Source organism: Ascaphus truei, chromosome 5 (genome assembly GCF_040206685.1).
Source record: "Ascaphus truei isolate aAscTru1 chromosome 5, aAscTru1.hap1, whole genome shotgun sequence".
Lineage (NCBI taxonomy): Eukaryota > Metazoa > Chordata > Amphibia > Anura > Ascaphidae > Ascaphus > Ascaphus truei.
The window spans coordinates 171,054,304-171,075,451 of NC_134487.1; the positions used below are offsets into that span (position 1 = coordinate 171,054,304).

Here is a 21,148-nt window from a genome sequence, read left to right on the forward strand (position 1 = left end):
TGCAGAACGGCCGGCATGGGGTCGCGCATGCGCAGAACAGCCGGCATGGGGTCGCGCATGCGCGGAATGGAGGCGTTTCCTTCTGTCGCGCATACGCAGAACGGCGCATTGCCGGTCTGCGCATGCGCACCTAACGAAAATTGCCGGTTGCACGTTCTGCCGGGTCCTCAGAACGGAACCCGCCGTATTAGTGGCGCCCTCCTGTATGTTATTGGGTATATTGGGTATCCTGTATTTTTTGTTAGTCAAGTGGGACTGCACCTTTTAAAGTATAGAACAAGTTTTGTAGTGTTTTGCTAATGTTTTTGTTAGAATTTCGGAGGTGTGTGTTAAAAATGGTTTTCTTTTTGGAATATTGTTAAAACACCCACATGTATCAGTGTTTATCCAAACGTGCAGTGTTAAAGAAATAAACAAAAAAAACCTGTGATATGTTTCATAGGTTAAAGGGTCAGTCTCACATAGGACCAAAGTAACCTAATGACAGGGATATATTTAAAGAGTTAAAGGGTCAGCACCACATTTTTCTTGTTCGAGTCATCATGGAATGGATTGTGACCGAGATCACTACACAAGAGATCACAGTCCCTGTGTCGATGGTCTGTGGCACGCTTGGGGGTTAAGTAGGTGCTTCCACTGAAGTCTATGGAGACTACTGCTGTTCAAGAATGATCCTCACTATGCAACTATGTAGTGACCCTCATTATGTAACTGGTGTCCAATAGTAATCCTCGCTATGTAACTAGTGCCCATGATTAATTCTCACTATGTAACTACAGCTGAATCCAGTTATAACCCGGCCCTTCGGGTCCACGGAATGAGACCGCGTTATAACCGGGATCGCGTAAATTTCGCAGTGAGAGGATTTACCGGCATCTGCATTTCTCTCCTCTCTGCGGCTCGCTCTCTCCTCTCCTAGACTTTTCAGTGCACAGGAGGGTCACATGACACACACACAAACACATCCCCTTACACCACGTGGAATTCCCCCCCCCCTCCCTTTAAACAGTCAATACTTTATTGCTAACAGACACATACATACACACACACACACCTAACACCATGTGGGAATTGAACATGAACACATTTTATAGAATACACATGCAGGAATCAAACTCAGGACCTTCCATTTGCTAGACCAATTCTTTACCTGCACTGGACTGCACTGTGTACAATATGTTAAGTATGTTTTTAGAATTGGTAATAGCATATGAAAGGTCCTGGGTTCGATTCCTGTATGATATGGTATAATTTATACATTATAAAATAAATATTAATTGATAAATTATACATTCAAATAATTATAAATTATTTTGTTTTTATTTTAATTATAATGTATAATTTATTATTTTATAATATTCCTAATAACCTCACTTAGTATCTGAGCTCTATTCCTAATAACTTCACTTAGTATTCCAGCCCTATTCCTAATAACCTGACTTAGAGACATCTTGCTTAAAGAAGCATATAAGTAGCACCGTAGATATTACTAGACACGATACATAAATCTTGGCCCCCTGCAGAAGCACTTACCAAAATGCCCTCCTACTGTTTCTGTACGTTCCTCCCACATACCAATTAGATTGTAACTCCTCTTCCTAAATGCTACGTTTGTCTGAAGCACTTATTCCCATGACCTGTTATTTATATCTATTTATTATTTGTTATTTATATGATTACCACGTGTATTACTACTATGAAGCGCTATGTACATTAATGGCGCTATACAAATAAAGACACACAATACAATATCCTCAGTATCTGAGCCCTATTCCTAATAACCTCACTTAGTATTCCAGTCCTATTCCTAATAACCTCACTTAGTATTCCAGTCCTATTCCTAATAACCTCACTTAGTATTCCAGTCCTATTCCTAATAACCTCACTTGGTATTCCAACTAAGTATTCCAATTATAATTTATAAATGTATTACTGTATATATAGATGGGGTGTGTATGTGTCCGTTAGCAATAACAATATAGCAATATACATTATAATTAAAAAAATAATAATTTTATATAATAAAAATAAAATAATTTTATTTTTATTTTAATGTATAATTTATCAATTAATATTCAATTTATAATTTATAAATTATACCATATCATATAGGAATCCAACCCGGGACCTTTCATATGCTATTACCAATTCTATACGTTGTTGCGGATCGCGCTATAACGGGGTTGAGATGTATGTAACGATATAACCGGTGTCCAAGAGTGATCCTCACTATGTAACTAGTGTGTCCAAGAGTGATCCTCACTATGTAACTATAACTGGTGTCCAAGAGTGATCCTCACTATGTAACTGGTGTCCAAGAGTGATCCTCACTATGTAACTATAACTGGTGTCCAAGAGTGATCCTCACTATGTAACTAGTGTGTCCAAGAGTGATCCTCACTATGTAACTAGTGTGTCCAAGAGTGATCCTCACTATGTAACTATAACTTGTGTCCAAGAGTGATCCTCACTATGTAATTAGTGTGTCCAAGAGTGATCCTCACTATGTAACTAGTGTGTCCAAGAGTGATCCTCACTATGTAACTATAACTGGTGTCCAAGAGTGATCCTCACTATGTAACTGGTGTCCAAGAGTGATCCTCACTATGTAACTATAACTGGTGTCCAAGAGTGATCCTCACTATGTAACTAGTGTGTCCAAGAGTGATCCTCACTATGTAACTAGTGTGTCCAAGAGTGATCCTCACTATGTAACTATAACTTGTGTCCAAGAGTGATCCTCACTATGTAATTAGTGTGTCCAAGAGTGATCCTCACTATGTAACTAGTGTGTCCAAGAGGGATCCTCACTATGTAACTATAACTGGTGTCCAAGAGTGATCCTCACTATGTAACTATAACTGGTGTCCAAGAGTGATCCTCACTATGTAACTATAACTGGTGTCCAAGAGTGATCCTCACTATGTAACTGGTGTCTGTCATGGGAGAGGGGGTTTGGCCCGGTATTGAAGGGGTTACACCCCATTTGGCCACCCCCTGCTCTCACGTGGGAAGCAAGCGGTTAACTGGACTGCGGTTCAGTAAGGTGTTTTTACCCTGCTTCAGCAACCAACTGTATATTGCTGGTAGACAGCTAGGCACATGTCTTGAGCATTGGGTGTGAAATATAGCACGTGTGACAAACGTTCTCTACACAGGAGGCCCAGCTTCAAAGCATTTCTTGACAGTGTCCAAGAGTGATTCTTACTATGTAACTATAACTGGTGTCCAAGAGTGATCCTCACTATGTAACTGGTGTCCAAGAGTTATCCTCACTATGTAACTAGTGTGTCCAAGAGTGATCCTCACTATGTAACTAGTGTGTCCAAGAGTGATCCTCACTATGTAACTATAACTGGTGCCCAAGTGTGATCCTCACTATGTAACTGGTGTCCAAGAGTGATCCTCACTATGTAACTGGTGTCCAAGAGTGATCCTCACTATGTAACTAGTGTGTCCAAGAGTGATCCTCACTATGTAACTATAACTGGTGTCCAAGAGTGATCCTCACTATGTAACTAGTGTCCAAGAGTGATCCTCACTATGTAACTAGTGTCCAAGAGTGATGCTCACTAACTAGGATAATCCTATGTAGCTATTGGGGTAATGAATGTGTGCATGAAATTCACATTAGCAACTGATGTGTAAGAGGGCAATTGTGACTTAAAGTGACCCTTGTAGGGCTTGTTGAACCCCATTTTTAGAAAAGCAAAGGAGACCCAAATTCCCCTTTTGAAACAAAAAAAGAACCAGTTTATGTATACATTTGTAAATAAACAACCCTGCAGTTCCTCCTCACCATTTCACCTGAACCGAGGATTATAACTTTTACAACAGAAAACCCATTCACAATGCAAACGCCTTGTTATCTTTGTATTGTTTATTGCACAAAAAGCAGTAATATAACAAAATGTATCAAAGGAGTGACAGAGCAGTTCTGTATTAAATATTAAAGGGAAATGTCCTCTCTCTTTCCATTTACTTTACTTTGGTATATAGTTTTCGGCTGCAGACGGGAGCATCTGTCCCCACCCCCCTTTTCACAGTTTGGCAGCAGGGGGGTAGTGTTAAGGTTAGACACGTGCAGTTTCAAACAGTGCCTACCTGTGGCCCCCGATGAGGACTCAGGAGCAGGTGTGTGCTGTGTGGACACTTTCTCGGTCCTCAGGTTGGGGGAGCATGAGGCCGACTTTTCTGGAGCCTTGACTGTGATTTCAGTCTTGTTACCGAATCCCTTTAAAAAAGAGACAGATGGGGGAGTTACCCAGCAGATAACCAGAACAAGGGATCATTCAAGCTCCACTCAGTGAAATATATAGATGCACAGTCGTGTCATTCCATTTTTTAGGGGTTGTTTTATCATTTCAAACTGGTTTGACCCTTTGGCTTTGCAGAGCCTTCTTGCACTGGATGAATTAACAGCTTTCCAAGGTTTAAAGAAAGAATCCACGCTACCCAGTTTCATTCAATATACACACGGGACCCTTATGATATTCAGGGAACATCATGCCATTAATACTACTTTTCTAGGGGGGGGGGGGGAACACGTTCAGAATTGGAATGCTCCTCCAAATTCGTTCATGTCACGGGGGGGTGGGGGGGGGCGGTCTCGGCCACATGATGGCTACCCCAAGCAATCGCAACACCGGAACTTAGGTGCCATCGGTCATCAGCAATAAAAGGGTTAAGCTCAAAAAAGCACAATACCAAACAGTTCAAACCATTGCAATAAATACCTAGCTGCTGCTACATCAGCTAGCTTTTAAGTTGCAAGGATTGCCAGTTTTTAAAAAGATCAGTAAATAAAAATAAAATATTATAACATTTATAATATATATATATATATATACATATATATATTATTGGATTACAAAAAAGTGACCAAATGCCTCTTTACAAGGCATCTTCAGAGAAGATTCATCATTTGTGCCTAAGCTTTCAATAGAACATATCTGAATATAGCACCTACTGGAGCAACCCGAGAGGTATCGCAGGAAACTGAGGCCTAATAAGCTTGTGTACAAAGGTACTTTCTGATGGACGGTCATGTCAGGTCTAGAAAGCTTGTGTACAAATGTAATCTATAAAGTTGATCCATTAAACAGAGGAGATTTGAGGTGTACAAAAGCTTCAATAATTGTCCTCTGGAGAACGTTTATTGGAACAAAGAGCTCATTGACGTAGTTTCTGTATATGAACTTGAGACCCGTCTTCTTCAGATACACTGTACACCGTATCAAAAGCTCCTATAGACACACTACATCTGCAAATAAATTAATTTGGTATTACATGAGTGTGTATAAACTACCTCCCGTGAGTTACTCCTACAGATTTGTGAGACCTCGGATCAGTGTCCTATTTAGATATACTGTCCATTACAGATTAATAAGAAGGTAATTTTGCCCACACTATCTATCTATTTATATGGGTTTGTGTGTACAGTATTTGCATGTGTACACACACACACACACACACACGTGAGTTCTTGACAGCTCTTCTACAAAATATCTCAGTGACAGGAAACTGTTACAGATCGCTAATAACTGCGTCGGATTCCCCATTTATTCATTTAGCCTGGCAATTGAATCTGGTGATGAATACCTGGGCTGAATGAAGGTCAATAAAATCAGAGGGCTATCTTAATTCCCAGTCAGGTACGAGTAGTCTTGGCTGGGAATTAGACTAGCCACCAGATTCCAGGAATTCCCTCCAGTCAACGTATTTGGCAACTGCATACCGAATCAAAACTGAGCTTAATGCTCCTGAGTGAGCCACAGGGCACTACAGGCATACCCCGGTTTAAGGACACTCACTTTAAGTACACTCGCGAGTAAGTACATCTCGCTCAATAGGCAAACGGCAGCTCGCGCATGCGCCTGTCAGCACGTCCTGAACAGCAATACCGGCTCCCTACCTGTACCGAAGCTGTGAGCAAGCAGGGAGTCTATAGAGCCTGTTACAAATGCGTTATTTACATCACTTATGCACGTATATAACTATTGCAGTACAGTACATGCATCGATAAGTGGGGAAAAGGCAGTGCTTCACTTTAAGTACATTTTCGCTTTACATACATGCTCCGGTCCCATTGCGTATGTTAATGCGGGGTATCCCTGTATATAAGGATGTAATCGGTTGCTTGCCGATCTGCTGTGCTAAGGAGAGAGCGGTACTGTCTCTCTTTGGAAGAAGCCTTACTACCGAGTGTCCCCTTTCAGATTAATTAAACTACATATATCCCAACCTGCAACTATTCTCCAAGAGCTTCCCTTACAAGGTCTCTACTGTAAGGGAGTTACAAGTGTCGTGACGTTGGGACTACGCGTTACCTTGGTGGTGTATACGAACTGATCAAACCCGTCAGACGTTGCATTCTGCAGGGCAAGGACGTTCTCGATCTTCACCACGGGCGACATGTTGCACTTCTGCAGGTCCAGCGTTCCCTTGTGCAGCAGCACTGAGGCCGGCAGCAACTTGCGGGCAGCTGCCGTCTTCCAGACTGTTTTTGCCGGCGGCGGCTGAGGCAGCTGCTCCTCCTCCTGCACCAGCTTCCTCTGACTCTGCCTCCTGGTCTCCGGCAGGGAGTCCTCAAGGTCCTGTGCAAGTGGTGGCGGAGAAGGAAGCAAAGGCGGCAGCAGAGGCAGAGGTGGAGGAGGGGGGGAAGGCGGGGGGACGGCTTCGGGCACAGGCAAACGGGCAGGTTCGGCTTCACTGCTGGAGGTTGAACGCCGGATCCTTTTGCCACTGCTGGCGGATTTCTTGGGTTCGGGGGAAGTCTCGGAGGGATCCTTATCCACGTAGATGAAAGTGTACTGCTCTATCCTCTCTTCCCGCGTCATGCGCAGAGCCTTCTCCGCATGGGCAATGCCGATCTCCCACTGCACACGCTCACGCTGAGGCCTCGCCTTCCGCATCTGGAGAGCAACATGTTCTGGGTTACACACAAACCAGTGACCCCCCTGGGGAGCTCATAAGGATATTAAAGGGGCATTTAAACTGATGGGTATTGCCATGGAAAGACAAAAGATTATATATTTTCTGTGTATTGTGGACGTAATATTGTGTATGAAGTGAAAATAAAGGATTGATCATGCTCTACTCCGCTATATTCTTTCATGTATTGATAATGTCGGAAGGGTTCAGATCGGATAATTACTAATATAAGTGAATAGTATATTTTAAAGAACAGCATCCTTTTATTGCAGTCAAAGAGACCTCCTAACGATAAAATATAACAACTTATATGCAAATAAAAGAGGGCAAAAAACCCAAGAAAATATATAATGACACAAAAACCCAGTATAACCGGGAGCTTGACTCCTCCCCAAGAATTCCTTCTATGTATGGTTATGTGCGGTTTATCTATATATAGTTGAAGCAGGGAGTCCCCGGAGCTGAACCCCGTAAATTTCAGCTCCGGGGACCCCCTGCTTCCGGAGATACTTACCTGCGAATTAGGTGCCCGTAGCCGCTCCCCTTGGCTACCAGGGTTCACAATATTACCTCTGTTCAGAGATCTCGGGCTCTACGGGCCAATAGGAAACCGTGACGTCATCGGTGCGGCTTCCTATTGGCCGATGTGACACGGGAGCCGAAGCTGAAATGAATGAGGTTCAACTCCGGAGACCCCCTGATATATACTGCTGGCTTGGATTGCTCCTTCAATGAGTTTTTCAACAGAAATATCAAGAAATTCCAAGTCAGGAAGTGCAATGAGTGAGTGAGTGAGTGAGTGAGTGAGTATACACACACAACGTTGTAGTTAGTACTAACAGTGCACATGGTGATACACCTCACAGAACTTTAACCCTGCACAGAAGTTGTTGTTGAGGGGTCAAGCTCCAGACTGTAATAGGTTTTTTTTTCTAATTATATATTTTGCGGGGGTTTTTCCCCGCTCTTTTCATTTTATTTAAATATTTAGTACTATAGTATATCGGCAAGCTAGATTTAGAATTACATCGGAGATGGAAATACAATTCCGGATGTAAAATCTAAAAGCAATTAGGTGTTTACGTTCCGTTTCTGAACTATTTCATATCTGATTCTGATCAACATTTGTGTTCATTAAACTGATGAGGTTCACCGTTGTCCAACCCCGTTAACCCCGTCACTGTCATTGGGTTAATTCGGTCCTACATGGGACAGACCCTTTAACCCAGGGGTGAGGAACTCCAGACCTCAAGTGCCACCAACAGATCAGGTGTTCAGAAAATCCCAGCTTCAGCACAGGTGGCTCAATCAGTGGCTCAGTCAAACATCGTCCCTGTGCTGAAGCAGGGATATCCTTAATACCAGACTTTTTGGTGGCTCTTGAGGACTGGAGTTGGCCTACTTTAACCCATTAACCACGTTACGGTCATTAGGTCATTCTGGCACTACACGGGACTGGGCCTTTAACCATGTCACGGTCATGTGTCAGTGCTTCACCTTCAGTTTCTCAGAGTGGTTAACGGTCTTGGCAGAGTCTTCCGCTAGCAGCTGCTCGTACTGCTTCTGCCCTCGGTATTCCCGCATGCGCTTCTCGTGCACCCACGCCCGCTCGGGCTCGTTGCTGAAAAACTGCACGTGGTATTCACGCGCCCCTGCGGGACAGAGAAATACACCCAGACTGTTTACACAGGCAATCCTCAGAACAAATGCATCGGGAGCTAAATTCAGGTCATCAAGAAACAGTTTAGACAACAGTTTAGACAGATTGGATATACTCAAAGTTTTGTTTCCTCTAAGGAAGTGCAGCATGTTCATTATCAGTGTAGAGATACACTCAGCACCATTATACAGCGCAGCATGTTCATCATCAGGGGGCGCGAGTGTATAGAGATACTCGGCATCATTTTAGCAGTTATCAGTATCACTATATATTCCCCTCACCTCTGTTATTGATCTTGCTGTGGACATGTAGCTGGGGGTCACAGGACACCATACAGGGCCACCAGGGGTACGTCCCCACCTTAGACCAAACCAGGTCTCCCACGTGGAACCAAACCCCGGTTCTGACCTCGGACGGGAGCGGAGAAATGGGCAAGTCCTCCTGAACCTGGGGACAAAATAAAGACACACAGGAGTTATTCAATTTCATTTACCTTCCCTTCTGATCCAAATCCCAAACTGTCAACCCTCCAGACATGTCCCGTCCCAGAGAAATATCCACGTAAAATCAGGTCTGCTGGGCCTCTTTATTAAACCAACATTGTAGGAGTGAAAATCACACCGGTTTCTAGGGAGGATTGCCATTTTGACCCGCCCAGAAGACAGCAACAGATATATTCTGAGGGGAGTTTTGGCGGTTGGTTTGTACTAGGGGTTTTGGAGGCTAAAACCAATTAAAAGTCTTATACTATGAAACACAGATTACAAATGGCAGAGCAGGGGGTCACACAGCTTTCATTTTATATCAAATTCTAAATACGGTAGTTTGCCAAGTGGAGAAACAAATACACGAGCCCCGCACTCCTCCCAAATAGGTTTGCAATTTATCAGTGAAATTCTACATTTTCATCCTGCCTTTTAACAAAGGAGTCATTTTGTTGCATCTATTGATAAAAGAAATGATTCAAGTCTATTAATTCTGTCACGGTAAACTCCATTTCACCAGGTACCTACACCAATGTGTAATATTGCTTATTAACGTGTGGACTAAGCATTGTGAGATATAAAGTGCATGAAGGGTTAAATGAATGAAGCATTTATGTTATCTCCAATTCAGTGAAATTAAAACGGGCAAAAACACACACACACACACACACACACACACACACACACACACACACACACACACACAAAATCTTCAGTACCACGGTGGTCGTGGCACCAAAGGATTAATGCGGTGGGGGTCCCATTCAGCAGCATGGACCACACGTACTGCGATCACGACACACTCTGTACCCAGCGCTGCAGAATGTTGCATCCGCGGCGCGGGAGACAGCGCGCACACCTCCTGTAGGGAACGTCACACTGTAGAAGTGTATCACACCGATTTGCTAATTGGAGAATTGACAAGGAGCCTTGAACCCTGAGCAGGGTTCAGACACCGCCAAATAAAACCAACAAAACAGGATTAAGGGAGCTCAGACCTACCCCAAGAACAAAAGCCAACGCAGGATTTTATATTTATTTTCCATAAATGTGAGGGCAATTCTATCCCTAGCTTCATACTCCATAAAGGTATTAGATAGTGTTACTGATGTACTCCGTTCTTGGGGTAGGTCTGAGCTCCCTTAATCCTCTTTTGTTAAATAGTTTTATTTGGAGGTGCCTGGCCCCTCGTTTCAGGTTTAGCGCTTCTTGTCAATTCTCCAATTAGCAAATCGGTGCGATACACTCCCACTCACTCTCTACGGGAGAAGGTGTCTGCGACAGGCACAAAAGAGGGGGATTGGGTGGCTTGGTGTGCGAGTGCAATTACTTTTCACTGAGGAGCTTGCGCACTCACAATTTGTCCTTCATAACACTAAGGGAATTGTATTTCAGGTGTTTGCCAGTTTTCTATTCACTGAATAGGAGATAACAATGACTTCATTCATTTAACCCTTCATTCACTTAAACACACTGTATCTCACCATATTTAGTCCACAAGATAATTTATTACACATTGGTGCAGGTACCTGCTGAAATGGCGTTTACCGTGACAAAATGAATAGGCTCAAATCATTTATTTTTTTATGAAAAGATGCAACAAAATGACTCCTTGTTAAAAGGCTTAGGATGAAATTGTAGCATTTCGCTGATAAATTGGAAACCTATTTGGGAGGAGTGCGGGGCTTGTGTATTTATTTTCCATCAATGTGAGGCCAATTCTTTCCCCAGCTGCGTACTCAAAGGTATTCATAGTGTTACTGATACATTGAATTACAGGGGCAGCTCTGAGTTCCCCATATCAGGTTTTGCTAAATAATTTTAAGTGGGCCTGGGGGGGATATTTAAAAATCTGCATCAACAAAGAAAAAAAGGATTTCACAATGAGGTAGAGAGCAGTGCTATTTAATAGGGTTTAGTACGTATCCTCATTAGCAGAACCCCGCAAAGTAACGACAATATAAAACACAGACACTTTAATTAAAGGTGCAGTCCCACACAGTCGGCACGCTGAATTTCAACAGCCCCTCTGAATGGGGAAGTGTTTGTCAGCCAAGTGTTTTATTGACCCATATCCCACGCGTCCTGATCAGAGAACTGATACAATGAGGTGCGGAGAGGGAGGACGATCGCTGTACAAAAGGGATTAGCCAGAAGAAAATCAAATCCCGTCCAAGTGTAACTTTAAAAAATAAATGTATGCATATCTTTATTTGTGCAACGCCATCCATGTACATAAAGCGACACAGCAGTAATATACGTGATGTAATATTATAACACGTAATGGGAATAAGCGCTTCAGGCGTCAAAGTAACATTAGGAAAGGGAGTCCCTGCTCCGGAGAAAATGAATGAAGATGAATACTTATAGGTGTCAGATTTGGCTAAAATAGCATCAATCACCCAATTGAGACTCCTTAACCGTGTCTATGAATAACCTTATTTATAGAGGGCAATTCATGTGCACAGCGCGTCACAGCAGCAATACACGGGATATAATATTATAAAAATGGGAATAAGCGCTTCAGGCGTCAAAGTAACGCTTGGAAAATTAGTCCATGTCCGAAGAGCTTACACTCTAAGTACATGTCACTTGAATTAGTTCACTTTGGTCCAAGGAGGGATTGCCCCTTTACTGGATCCGCTCATAATGAGCCAAGAATGCTGCAGCGATCCCAACGCTGGACTGAGTTATACAGACAGCGGAAATGGAACAGCCCCACAGTACATATTTTACCATTCGAAATATATTTGGGGTAAGCCCTACTGCCTGGAAAATGTGACGTTCTGTACAGAGACACAAACATGAACACCGTATTGTTAAATGCATGCATTTACAAGACTATCAAACGGTCTGTGTTTAAGTGTACGTCAAGCAATAATGTTTATTTACTTTTAAACCAATTTGTATTTGGCTAATCAGAGATATATTACAGTCTAAATCAGAGGTGGGCAAACTCCAGTTCTCAAGGGCCATATGGAAATCCCTGCTCCAGAGACCCCTTCTTCAACCCTATGTATAAAAAAAAAAAAATTGCCCCCTTGGATTGCGTCTTTAAAATGATCTAAATAGGAGGCCGGATTTGAAAGTATTGCCTAAATAAACAAACTTTGGAATGGTAAAAAGATTTCAATGTGTGTAAAACGGAATGCGAATATTACAAATAAAAATAAACAAACGGCAAAAATTATTTCAAAAAAGTAGGATTTGTCAAAATAAACAAACTTTGGAATGGTAAAAAGATTTCAATGTGTGTAAAACGGAATGCGAATATTACAAATAAAAATAAACAAACGGCAAAAATTATTTCAAAAAAGTAGGATACGGAAAACATCTGTTTTTCTAGAACTCTGCTGATGTCGGTATAACAAAATATACCGAGCGCTGCCGTTTTTACCTCTTTACCACCAAAAAAGGGACACTCTCCTCTTGAAAGGGATGGTAACATAGAGAATAATAATAAAAAAAATTCATTTTATTATTTAAATAACTTATGAGTTTGAGAGAGAGACGGACACCGAGCGAGAGCCTCAGCAGAGGCAAGTGTGGTGCACGGTAAATAGTTAAAGTCTGTGAGGATCCCTAGGGATCCAAGATACAGAAAAAGTGGTTTATTGGGTCCAAAGTACGCGCACACCACACGCGCACGCCGCGCGCCGCACACACCCACACACAGATAATGCATGATCTACCACTCAGTTTAGGATTCATGGATTATGAGAAAGAATTGGATTTGGTCTACAACCCAGCGGTTTTAAATGCATTATCCCTGTGGGTGCCCCATAGACGTAGCTACTATGTCATGGGGTCCGACACCCCAGGGGCCCCTTGATGTAGTAGCAGTATGTCAATCGTGAGGATGGTTTTTCTAGGAGAGATCACATCACCGCGACTGCCCGAGGGGCTGTGGGCCTCTGGTGCCCCCATATTATAAGTAACATTTACGAACACGACATCAACCATTCGATTACATAAAGATGCAAGCAAGATAAGGATCTGACAGGGCGGCAGGGAAACACCGTGTCACCAAAGCTTTTCAAAGCAACACTTGCAGAATTTCTCAAGACATTGGATTGGGAACAAAAAGTAATCAAAATAAACAGTAAATATTTGAGTCGCCTATGGATTTGCAGACGACTTATTTTTGCCGCAAGTCCCAAAGATCTGCAGCAACAAATCAGATACATCACTGTGGAAGGTAAGAAAGTGGGCCTCCATATGAATCTCAGCAGGACCAATGGGTGTCAACTCTGCAAATATCGAAGTGAATAGAACTAGAAAGTGAAGACTGGGTCTACCTTGGCCGGCAAGTAACATTGGATGGGAAACTTTTGAATGAAATCAAGAGGAGAATGAAGATGGGATTGAGCATATTTAATAGGAACGAGACAATCTTTCAAGGGAACCTTCCACTGTGGCTCAAATGGAAAGCGTTCAACCTGTGTATTCTGCCCGTGCTCACGTATGGACGTGAAACTTGGACCCTAAATACGAAGATAATTCAGAAGCTTCAGACAACTACATGCACATATGGTGTGTATTACCCGAAGAGACAGGAAAAAAGAACGAATGGGTTTGCAACCAAACAAAAGTCGGTGACATCATCACACGGGCGAAGAAATTGAAATGGCAGTGGGCCGAACATATCACAAGATGAGAACCATCTGCATTCCAAGGGAAATTCAAATACGAAGACAATGACCAAAAGTAAGATGGGGAGATGAAATCAGAGAATTTGTTGGAACAACGTGGAGAAGAGAGGCTTGCAGCTGCAGTACCTGGGAAATCATCGTGGAGGCTTCATCCAGCATTGGGTCGACAAGGGCTAAAGCTGCTGCTGCTTGATATATATCACTCGTGATATCCGTGTTATGATACCACTACAATATTCAGTATTTAAAAAAAATGTCTGTTATCCCTTGGTGTCCCAGAGTATTAAAAGGTCTATTTATATTCCATGTAAGCCAAAGGGGCATCCGGTATTTATTAGCACAAAACGAGGAGATATTTCGATGAGGGTGACAGGTGAAAGTAACCAGAGCTTAACCTGAGGTTATCAGTGATGGCCCACTAAAATTCTGTGTGTACATTATGGAGGTCTGGTGACAGTACCCAGACCTGCCAGACTTCCATGGGGGGGGGCGGACGGCCTCATGGGGACCTCCCATTCTTTAATTCCCCCCCCTATGAGAAACAGAGAAAGGTGACATGAAGTTCACCTTACATTTTATATATGAATAACTTTATTTATGTAGCGCAATCCAGGTACATCGCGCTTCACAGCAGTAATACACGGGACATAATATAACTGTGGGAATACGCGCTTCAGACATGAAAGTAACAACAGGAAAATGAATCCCTGCCCAGAAGAGCTTACAATCTGCGGTGAGTGGTGGAAAGAATTTACAGGCAGTATGAGGGTGTTCTGGTCAGTGCATCTACGATGTATAGTGTCAGCTAGCAGCGCTACCCAAAGCTTTGTTAAAGAGGTGTGTTTTATGAAAGGTCCTAAAGGTGGACAGAGAGGGTGCCAGTCAGATACCGAGGGGAAGGGGATTCCAGAGGAGTGGGGCAGTGAGTGAGAAACGTTTTAGGTGGGGAGGGCTTTTGATACAAAAGGGGGTAGACAGAATACATCTTTGAGCAGAGCGTACGAGTCGGGCAGGTGTATAGAGAGAAATTAGGGCTTAGATGTAAGGACTTTAAAGAGATTTGTTCAGTCCGCTCACCTAATATATAGGATATTTGTTATGTGACTATGGTGCATGAGAGGAGAGTAATGTAGTGTAAAGATCCTCCAAATATATGCACTCTACAGTTTCATGGGAAATATTTAGTGGACAAAATGAATCCTGCAGATAATTATACTGCTGTGGCTATCTTGTAAGCAATTGGATCAATTTTTCGTTAAAAGTAAAATAATAAAATTTGATTACATCAAATATTAATTGAGTGACAGTGTGATAATATATACAGTGAAATAATGTACTTCAAAATAAAATCCCTGTAGAGGAGTTTGAGTAGTATTGGAGCCTGGGATAATTATAATAAACTGGACTTATCGAAACCGGTTAACTACTATATCTGTCATGTGATTTTCTGTATACTGGTTACATTCAGTTATACGCTCATTACAAGGTAACTATCATAGCTAGCAGAATCTTGTCCCTGCTTCTATTGGGAATACAGCATGTATACACCACGCTTTATATATGACGTCTGAGTAGTAATCCTGGGTATAATCTTATTCGACAATGATATTAATGCACATTTCGACAAGTCCAGTTTATTATAACCTCCTGAAGAAGCACGTGGTGTGAAACGCGTAGAGGTCACGGGAGGTTGTTCTGCGCATGCGCACACCGGCTGGAAGCTACCCGTGAGTGCGGGCGGAGGGGAATTTCTGCGCTGCGGTCACTCTGTCCGGACTTGTTAGTGGTCGCACTCGCCATCCGCTGCCTCTCGCGGTTAGTAATCCTTCCCCTCAGCGTGTTTTCTTTACCAGGGTTCCTGTAGGACTTTTCACTGCAATAGTTTTATGCAGTTTCTGGTATCTGTCTGCCCTATAAGGATTTATTCTTTATTAGGACTCTCTGGGGTTTTTTTTCCCACTTATGTGGTTTTTTCCCAGGTGTGTGGGATTGTACTGCCTTGTATTTTATTTATCGTTATTGTTTTTTTTGTATTATTAATTTTATCCTTATTTACTGTGTACATTTATGATCAATATGCTTTTTGTTTTGTGTTCTATTTGGACTATATTTATTGTATTAAACATTATTTTATAAGTAATCTGTAGTGCGCTTTGCGTGCATTTTGTTCTTCAGGAGAAAGGGAGATGGAAGGGAGGTTAACAGGGGATGGTTATGCGGTTAGAGGGGTTTACACTACAAATACATTTACTAAATATGAGATATGTGACATACGATACCGTACACAAGAAGGTGAAGTATATATTTTGGTGGGTTGTTAAAACAACATGTTGGTCTATGTTAGATGCAAAGTGGTAGTGAGGGATTGGTTAAATAGCGAACCAAGAAGAAGCACTTAACAACTCACCGGGTAAGTACAAAAGTAAAAAAAAGTTTATTAAACTACATGATAAAAAACATAAATGGGGATGAAACAAGGGGATTCTCCTCCCACGCGTTTCACGCTAACAGCACTTTCTCAAGTAGTACTCCTTGAGAAGAACTGGTAGGAACACGTTTCCTGAAGAAGCTAATCAGCGAAACGCGTAGAATCCTGTCCAAGCTGTGCCGAATACGAGGCGAGGAGTCCTGGCAACGGTATCAGCGAGTTCCTACCAGTTCCGCCCATAGTCGACTCGTCACTGGAAGTGACGGAGGGATCGGGAAAGGAGACGCGCGCCGGTGATTGAGACGCCACGGACAAAATCCCCAGCACTCGTACAACGCCTGTTTCATGTATACAAATGTGAGTGTAAACAACAAAAAACAAAAGAAGTCCAAAGCTACATCTAATATGCCAAATATACAGTGAAAGGGTTAACCCAAAGGGTTTATCTAAATTACCCTTTTTCAAGAGATATATAGGTATTTCACTGTGTATTTTTGTCATATTGGATGTAGCTTTGGGCTTTTTGTTTTTTGTTGTATACATTTAGCCACGCCCAAGGCAGAGACGCACCCACCCACAGAGCGACAGAGACACCCACCCACAGAGCGACAGAGGCACACCCACCCACAGAGCGACAGAGATACACCCACCCACAGAGCGACAGAGACACACCCACCCACAGAGCGACAGAGACACACCCACCCACAGAGCGACAGAGACACACGAACCCACAGAGCGACAGAGACACACCCACCCACAGAGCGACAGAGACACACCCACCCACAGAGCGACAGAGACACACCCACCCACAGAGCGACAGAGACACACCCACCCACAGAGCGACAGAGACACACCCACCCACAGAGCGACAGAGACACACCCACCCACAGAGCGACAGAGACACACCCACCCACAGAGCGACAGAGACACACCCACCCACAGAGCGGCAGAGACACATCCACCCACAGAGCGGCAGAGACACACCCACCCACAGAGCGGCAGAGACACACCCACCCACAGAGCGGCAGAGACACACCCACCCACAGAGCGGCAGAGACACACCCACCCACAGAGCGGCAGAGACACACCCACCCACAGAGCGGCAGAGACACACCCACCCACAGAGCGACAGAGACACACCCACCCACAGAGCGACAGAGACACACCCACCCACAGAGCGACAGAGACACACCCACCCACAGAGCGACAGAGACACACCCACCCACAGAGCGACAGAGACACACCCACCCACAGAGCGACAGAGACACACGAACCCACAGAGCGACAGAGACACACGAACCCACAGAGCGACAGAGACACACGAACCCACAGAGCGACAGAGACACCCACCCACAGAGCGGCAGAGACACCCACCCACAGAGCGGCAGACACACCCACCCACAGAGCGGCAGACACACCCACCCACAGAGGGGCAGACACACCCACCCACAGAGGGAGAGAGACACACCCACCCACAGAGGGAGAGACACACCCACCCACAGAGGGGCAGAGACACACCCACCCACAGAGCGGCAGAGACACACCCACCCACAGAGCAGCAGACACATCCACCGAGCGGCAGAGACACACCCACCCACAGAGGGAGAGAGACACACCCACCCACAGAGGGAGAGAGACACACCACCAACAGAGGGAGAGAGACACAGAGGGAGAGAGACACAGAGGATAGAGGGAGAGAGACACAGAGGACAGAGGGAGAGAGACACAGAGGACAGAGGGAGAGAGAGAGAGAGACACAGAGGACAGAGGGAGAGAGGGAGAGAGAGAGAGAGGGAGAGAGAGACAGAGGGAGAGAGAGACAGGGGGAGAGAGAGACAGGGGGAGAGAGAGACAGGGGGAGAGAGAGACAGGGGGAGAGAGAGACAGGGGGAGAGAGACAGAGGGCGAGAGAGAGACAGAGGGAGAGGGAGAGACAGAGGGAGAGAGAGAGACACAAAGAGACACACACAGAGAGAGAGAGAGATACAGACAGAGACACAGACAGACAGAGATACAGACAGAGACAGAGATACAGACAGAGACAGAGATACAGACAGAGACACAGACAGACAGAGACACAGACAGACAGAGACACAGACAGACAGAGACACAGACAGACAGAGACACAGACAGACAGAGACACAGACAGACAGAGACACAGACAGACAGAGACACAGACAGACAGAGACACAGACAGACAGAGACACAGACAGACAGAGACACAGACAGACAGAGACACAGACAGACAGAGACACAGACAGAGACAGAGACACAGACAGAGACAGAGACAGACAGAGACAGAGACAGACAGAGACAGAGACAGACAGAGACAGAGACAGACAGAGACAGAGACAGACAGAGACAGAGACAGACAGAGACAGAGACACCGACAGACAGAGACACCGACAGACAGAGACACCGACAGACAGAGACACCGACAGACAGAGACACCGACAGACAGAGACACCGACAGACAGAGACACCGACAGACAGAGACACCGACAGACAGAGACACCGACAGACAGAGACACCGACAGACAGAGACACCGACAGACAGAGACACCGACAGACAGAGACACCGACAGACAGAGACACCGACAGACAGAGACACCGACAGACAGAGACACCGACAGACAGAGACACCGACAGACAGAGACACCGACAGACAGAGACACCGACAGACAGAGACACCGACAGACAGAGACACCGACAGACAGAGACACAGACAGACAGAGACACAGACAGACAGAGACACAGACAGACAGAGACACAGACAGACAGAGACACAGACAGACAGAGACACAGACCGAGACACAGACACAGACACAGAGACACACAGACAGAGACACACAGACAGACACACCGACAGACAGAGAGAGACACAGACAAACAGAGAGAGAGAAAGAGAGAGAGAGAAAGAGAGAGAGAAAGAGAGAGAAAGAGACACAGACAAACCGAGAGACACAGATAAACAGAGAGACACAGATGGAGAAAATCAGAGACACCGACAGACAGAGACAGAGAGACAGACACGTCATTCTTTTCTTGCTTACATACATGAGTAAATATTTGAGCAGGATGAAAAATTAAACAAAAGCGATCTACAAACTTCTATGGACCTACAAAGTGGGACAGATTGTATAAAAGTTAATTTAGTCAAATCCTACCATCTTTATAACAAAGGGCAGAGTTCATGCCGGCTGCATCCTGCCGGCTGATCTGCAGGTGGCCATTTTTATTACAGGGCTATCAAAAATAGGATAATCTGCTAAAATAGGGCTCAGTCCCGGGAGGATGGTTTCCAGTTAAGCAAGTTCAAAGAAAAATAATAATGGGGGGGGGGGGAGAAACAAACAAGCGGTACTGAGGTTTTAAGGTCAATCCCACAGATGGCCAACGGGATGTAATGACAGTGACATGTTTAATATGTTCAAGGGTCAGTCCGACGTAGGACCAACGGGACCTAATCTTCGTGACACATTTAAATAAATATGGAACAAATATTAGAAACGCTTACAAAATGTAAGAGTATATTCATTAACAAATCTTTAAATGTACCCAAAATGATATCACAGCAGGGGCGGCCAAAAATGTTCAAATCTTTGGGAGGTCTGATAGCCCCCTCACCACATGGGACCATCCCCTCACAGTAAGAGGCAGCGCAGTGACCTGCCAGTCACCGCCGCCGCCAGTCACAGCGCGCCTGACCTTGCGTTGATGTTGCGGTAGTGCAGCAGGATCGGGGGTGCTGTTGCCGGTCACGGAGGTGACTGTCGGGTCAGTCAGCGCTGCATTGCAGGCACCACGGGTTACATTTTAGGTGCCCGGGCCTTTTCCCATCCCTGCATTACTGTATTCTTGTGGCCCTCCTGCTCCAAACTTTTTTTTTGTTGATCTGATGCCTTTCGAAAACTAGAAGAGTCCTGCGTTAACGCGTCAGCCCATTTAGGACCAAAATGACTGGCATATTTAATGGGTTTAGAGGGTCGGACAGACATAGGACCAGTGTGACCTCCCCCCATTCTCTCTCCCCCCCCCCCCCATCTTCTCTCCTCCACCTCTCTCCCCCATCTGCTCTACCTCTCTCCTCCCATGTCCTCTCCTCCACCTCTCTCCCCCAATGTCCTCTACTCCACCTCTCTCCCCCCCATGTCCTCTCCTCCACCTCTCTCCCCCCATGTCCTCTCCTCCACCTCTCTCCCCCCATGTCCTCTCCTCCACCTCTCTCCCCCATGTCCTCTCCTCCACCTCTCTCCCCCCATGTCCTCTCCTCCACCTCTCTCCCCCCATGTCCTCTCCTCCACCTCTCTCCCCCCATGTCCTCACCTCCACCTCTCTCCCCCCATGTCCTCACCTCCACCTCTCTCCCCCCATGTCCTCTCCTCCACCTCTCTCCCCCCATGTCCTCTCCTCCACCTCTCACCCACTCCTACCTCCTCTAGCACTCTTCTCCCCCCCCCCCCCCCCAGCCGCCGCTCTCCCCTCCTCCGGCTCTCCTCTCCAATAGCTCTCCAACCCCTCCCATCTCCTCTCCTACAGCTCTCTCCCCCCCCCCCATCTCCTCAAGCTCCCCCCCCCCACTCTCTCTCCCCCATCTCAAGCTCTCTCCCCCCCCCCCCATCTCAAGCTCTATCTCCCCACCATCTCAGGCTGTCTCTCCCCCCCATCTCAAGCTCTCTCCCCCCCCCCCATCTCCTCACCTCCAGCTCTCCCCTCATCTCCTTTAGCTCTCCCCCCCACCATCTCCTCTCCTTCAGCTCTCTCCCCCCTCCAGCTCTCCCCCCCCCATCTCCTCTAGCTCTCACCCCCATGCCCTCTCCAGCTCTCTCCGCCTCCTGCCCTCCAGCTTTCCCCCCCACCCCAATCTCCTCCAGCTCTCTCCCCATTTCCTTCTCCAGCTCCCTCTCCCTCCTCCATGCCTACCTGTGGAACAGGGGGTGATAAAGGCGGGCGGTGGGAGATGGTACCCAGCAGCGAGCAACCAGAGTGA

The 21,148-nt window shown here is 45.3% G+C and overlaps 1 protein-coding gene across 6 annotated transcripts in view; it reads right to left on the minus strand.

Annotated features, from left to right (window-relative positions):
* The window catches only part of NSD3 (nuclear receptor binding SET domain protein 3), a 152,743-nt gene that overhangs the window by 117,520 nt on the left and 14,075 nt on the right, over positions 1-21,148 (minus strand). For all 6 annotated transcript variants that reach the window (XM_075601247.1, XM_075601246.1, XM_075601245.1 and 3 more), the window contains exons 3-6: positions 8,875-9,040; positions 8,431-8,585; positions 6,330-6,914; positions 4,105-4,234 (exon numbers count right to left, since the gene is read on the minus strand). In XM_075601247.1, coding sequence (XP_075457362.1) covers positions 4,105-4,234; positions 6,330-6,914; positions 8,431-8,585; positions 8,875-9,040 — 1,036 coding nt within the window. The remainder of the gene's footprint in view (positions 1-4,104; positions 4,235-6,329; positions 6,915-8,430; positions 8,586-8,874; positions 9,041-21,148) is intronic.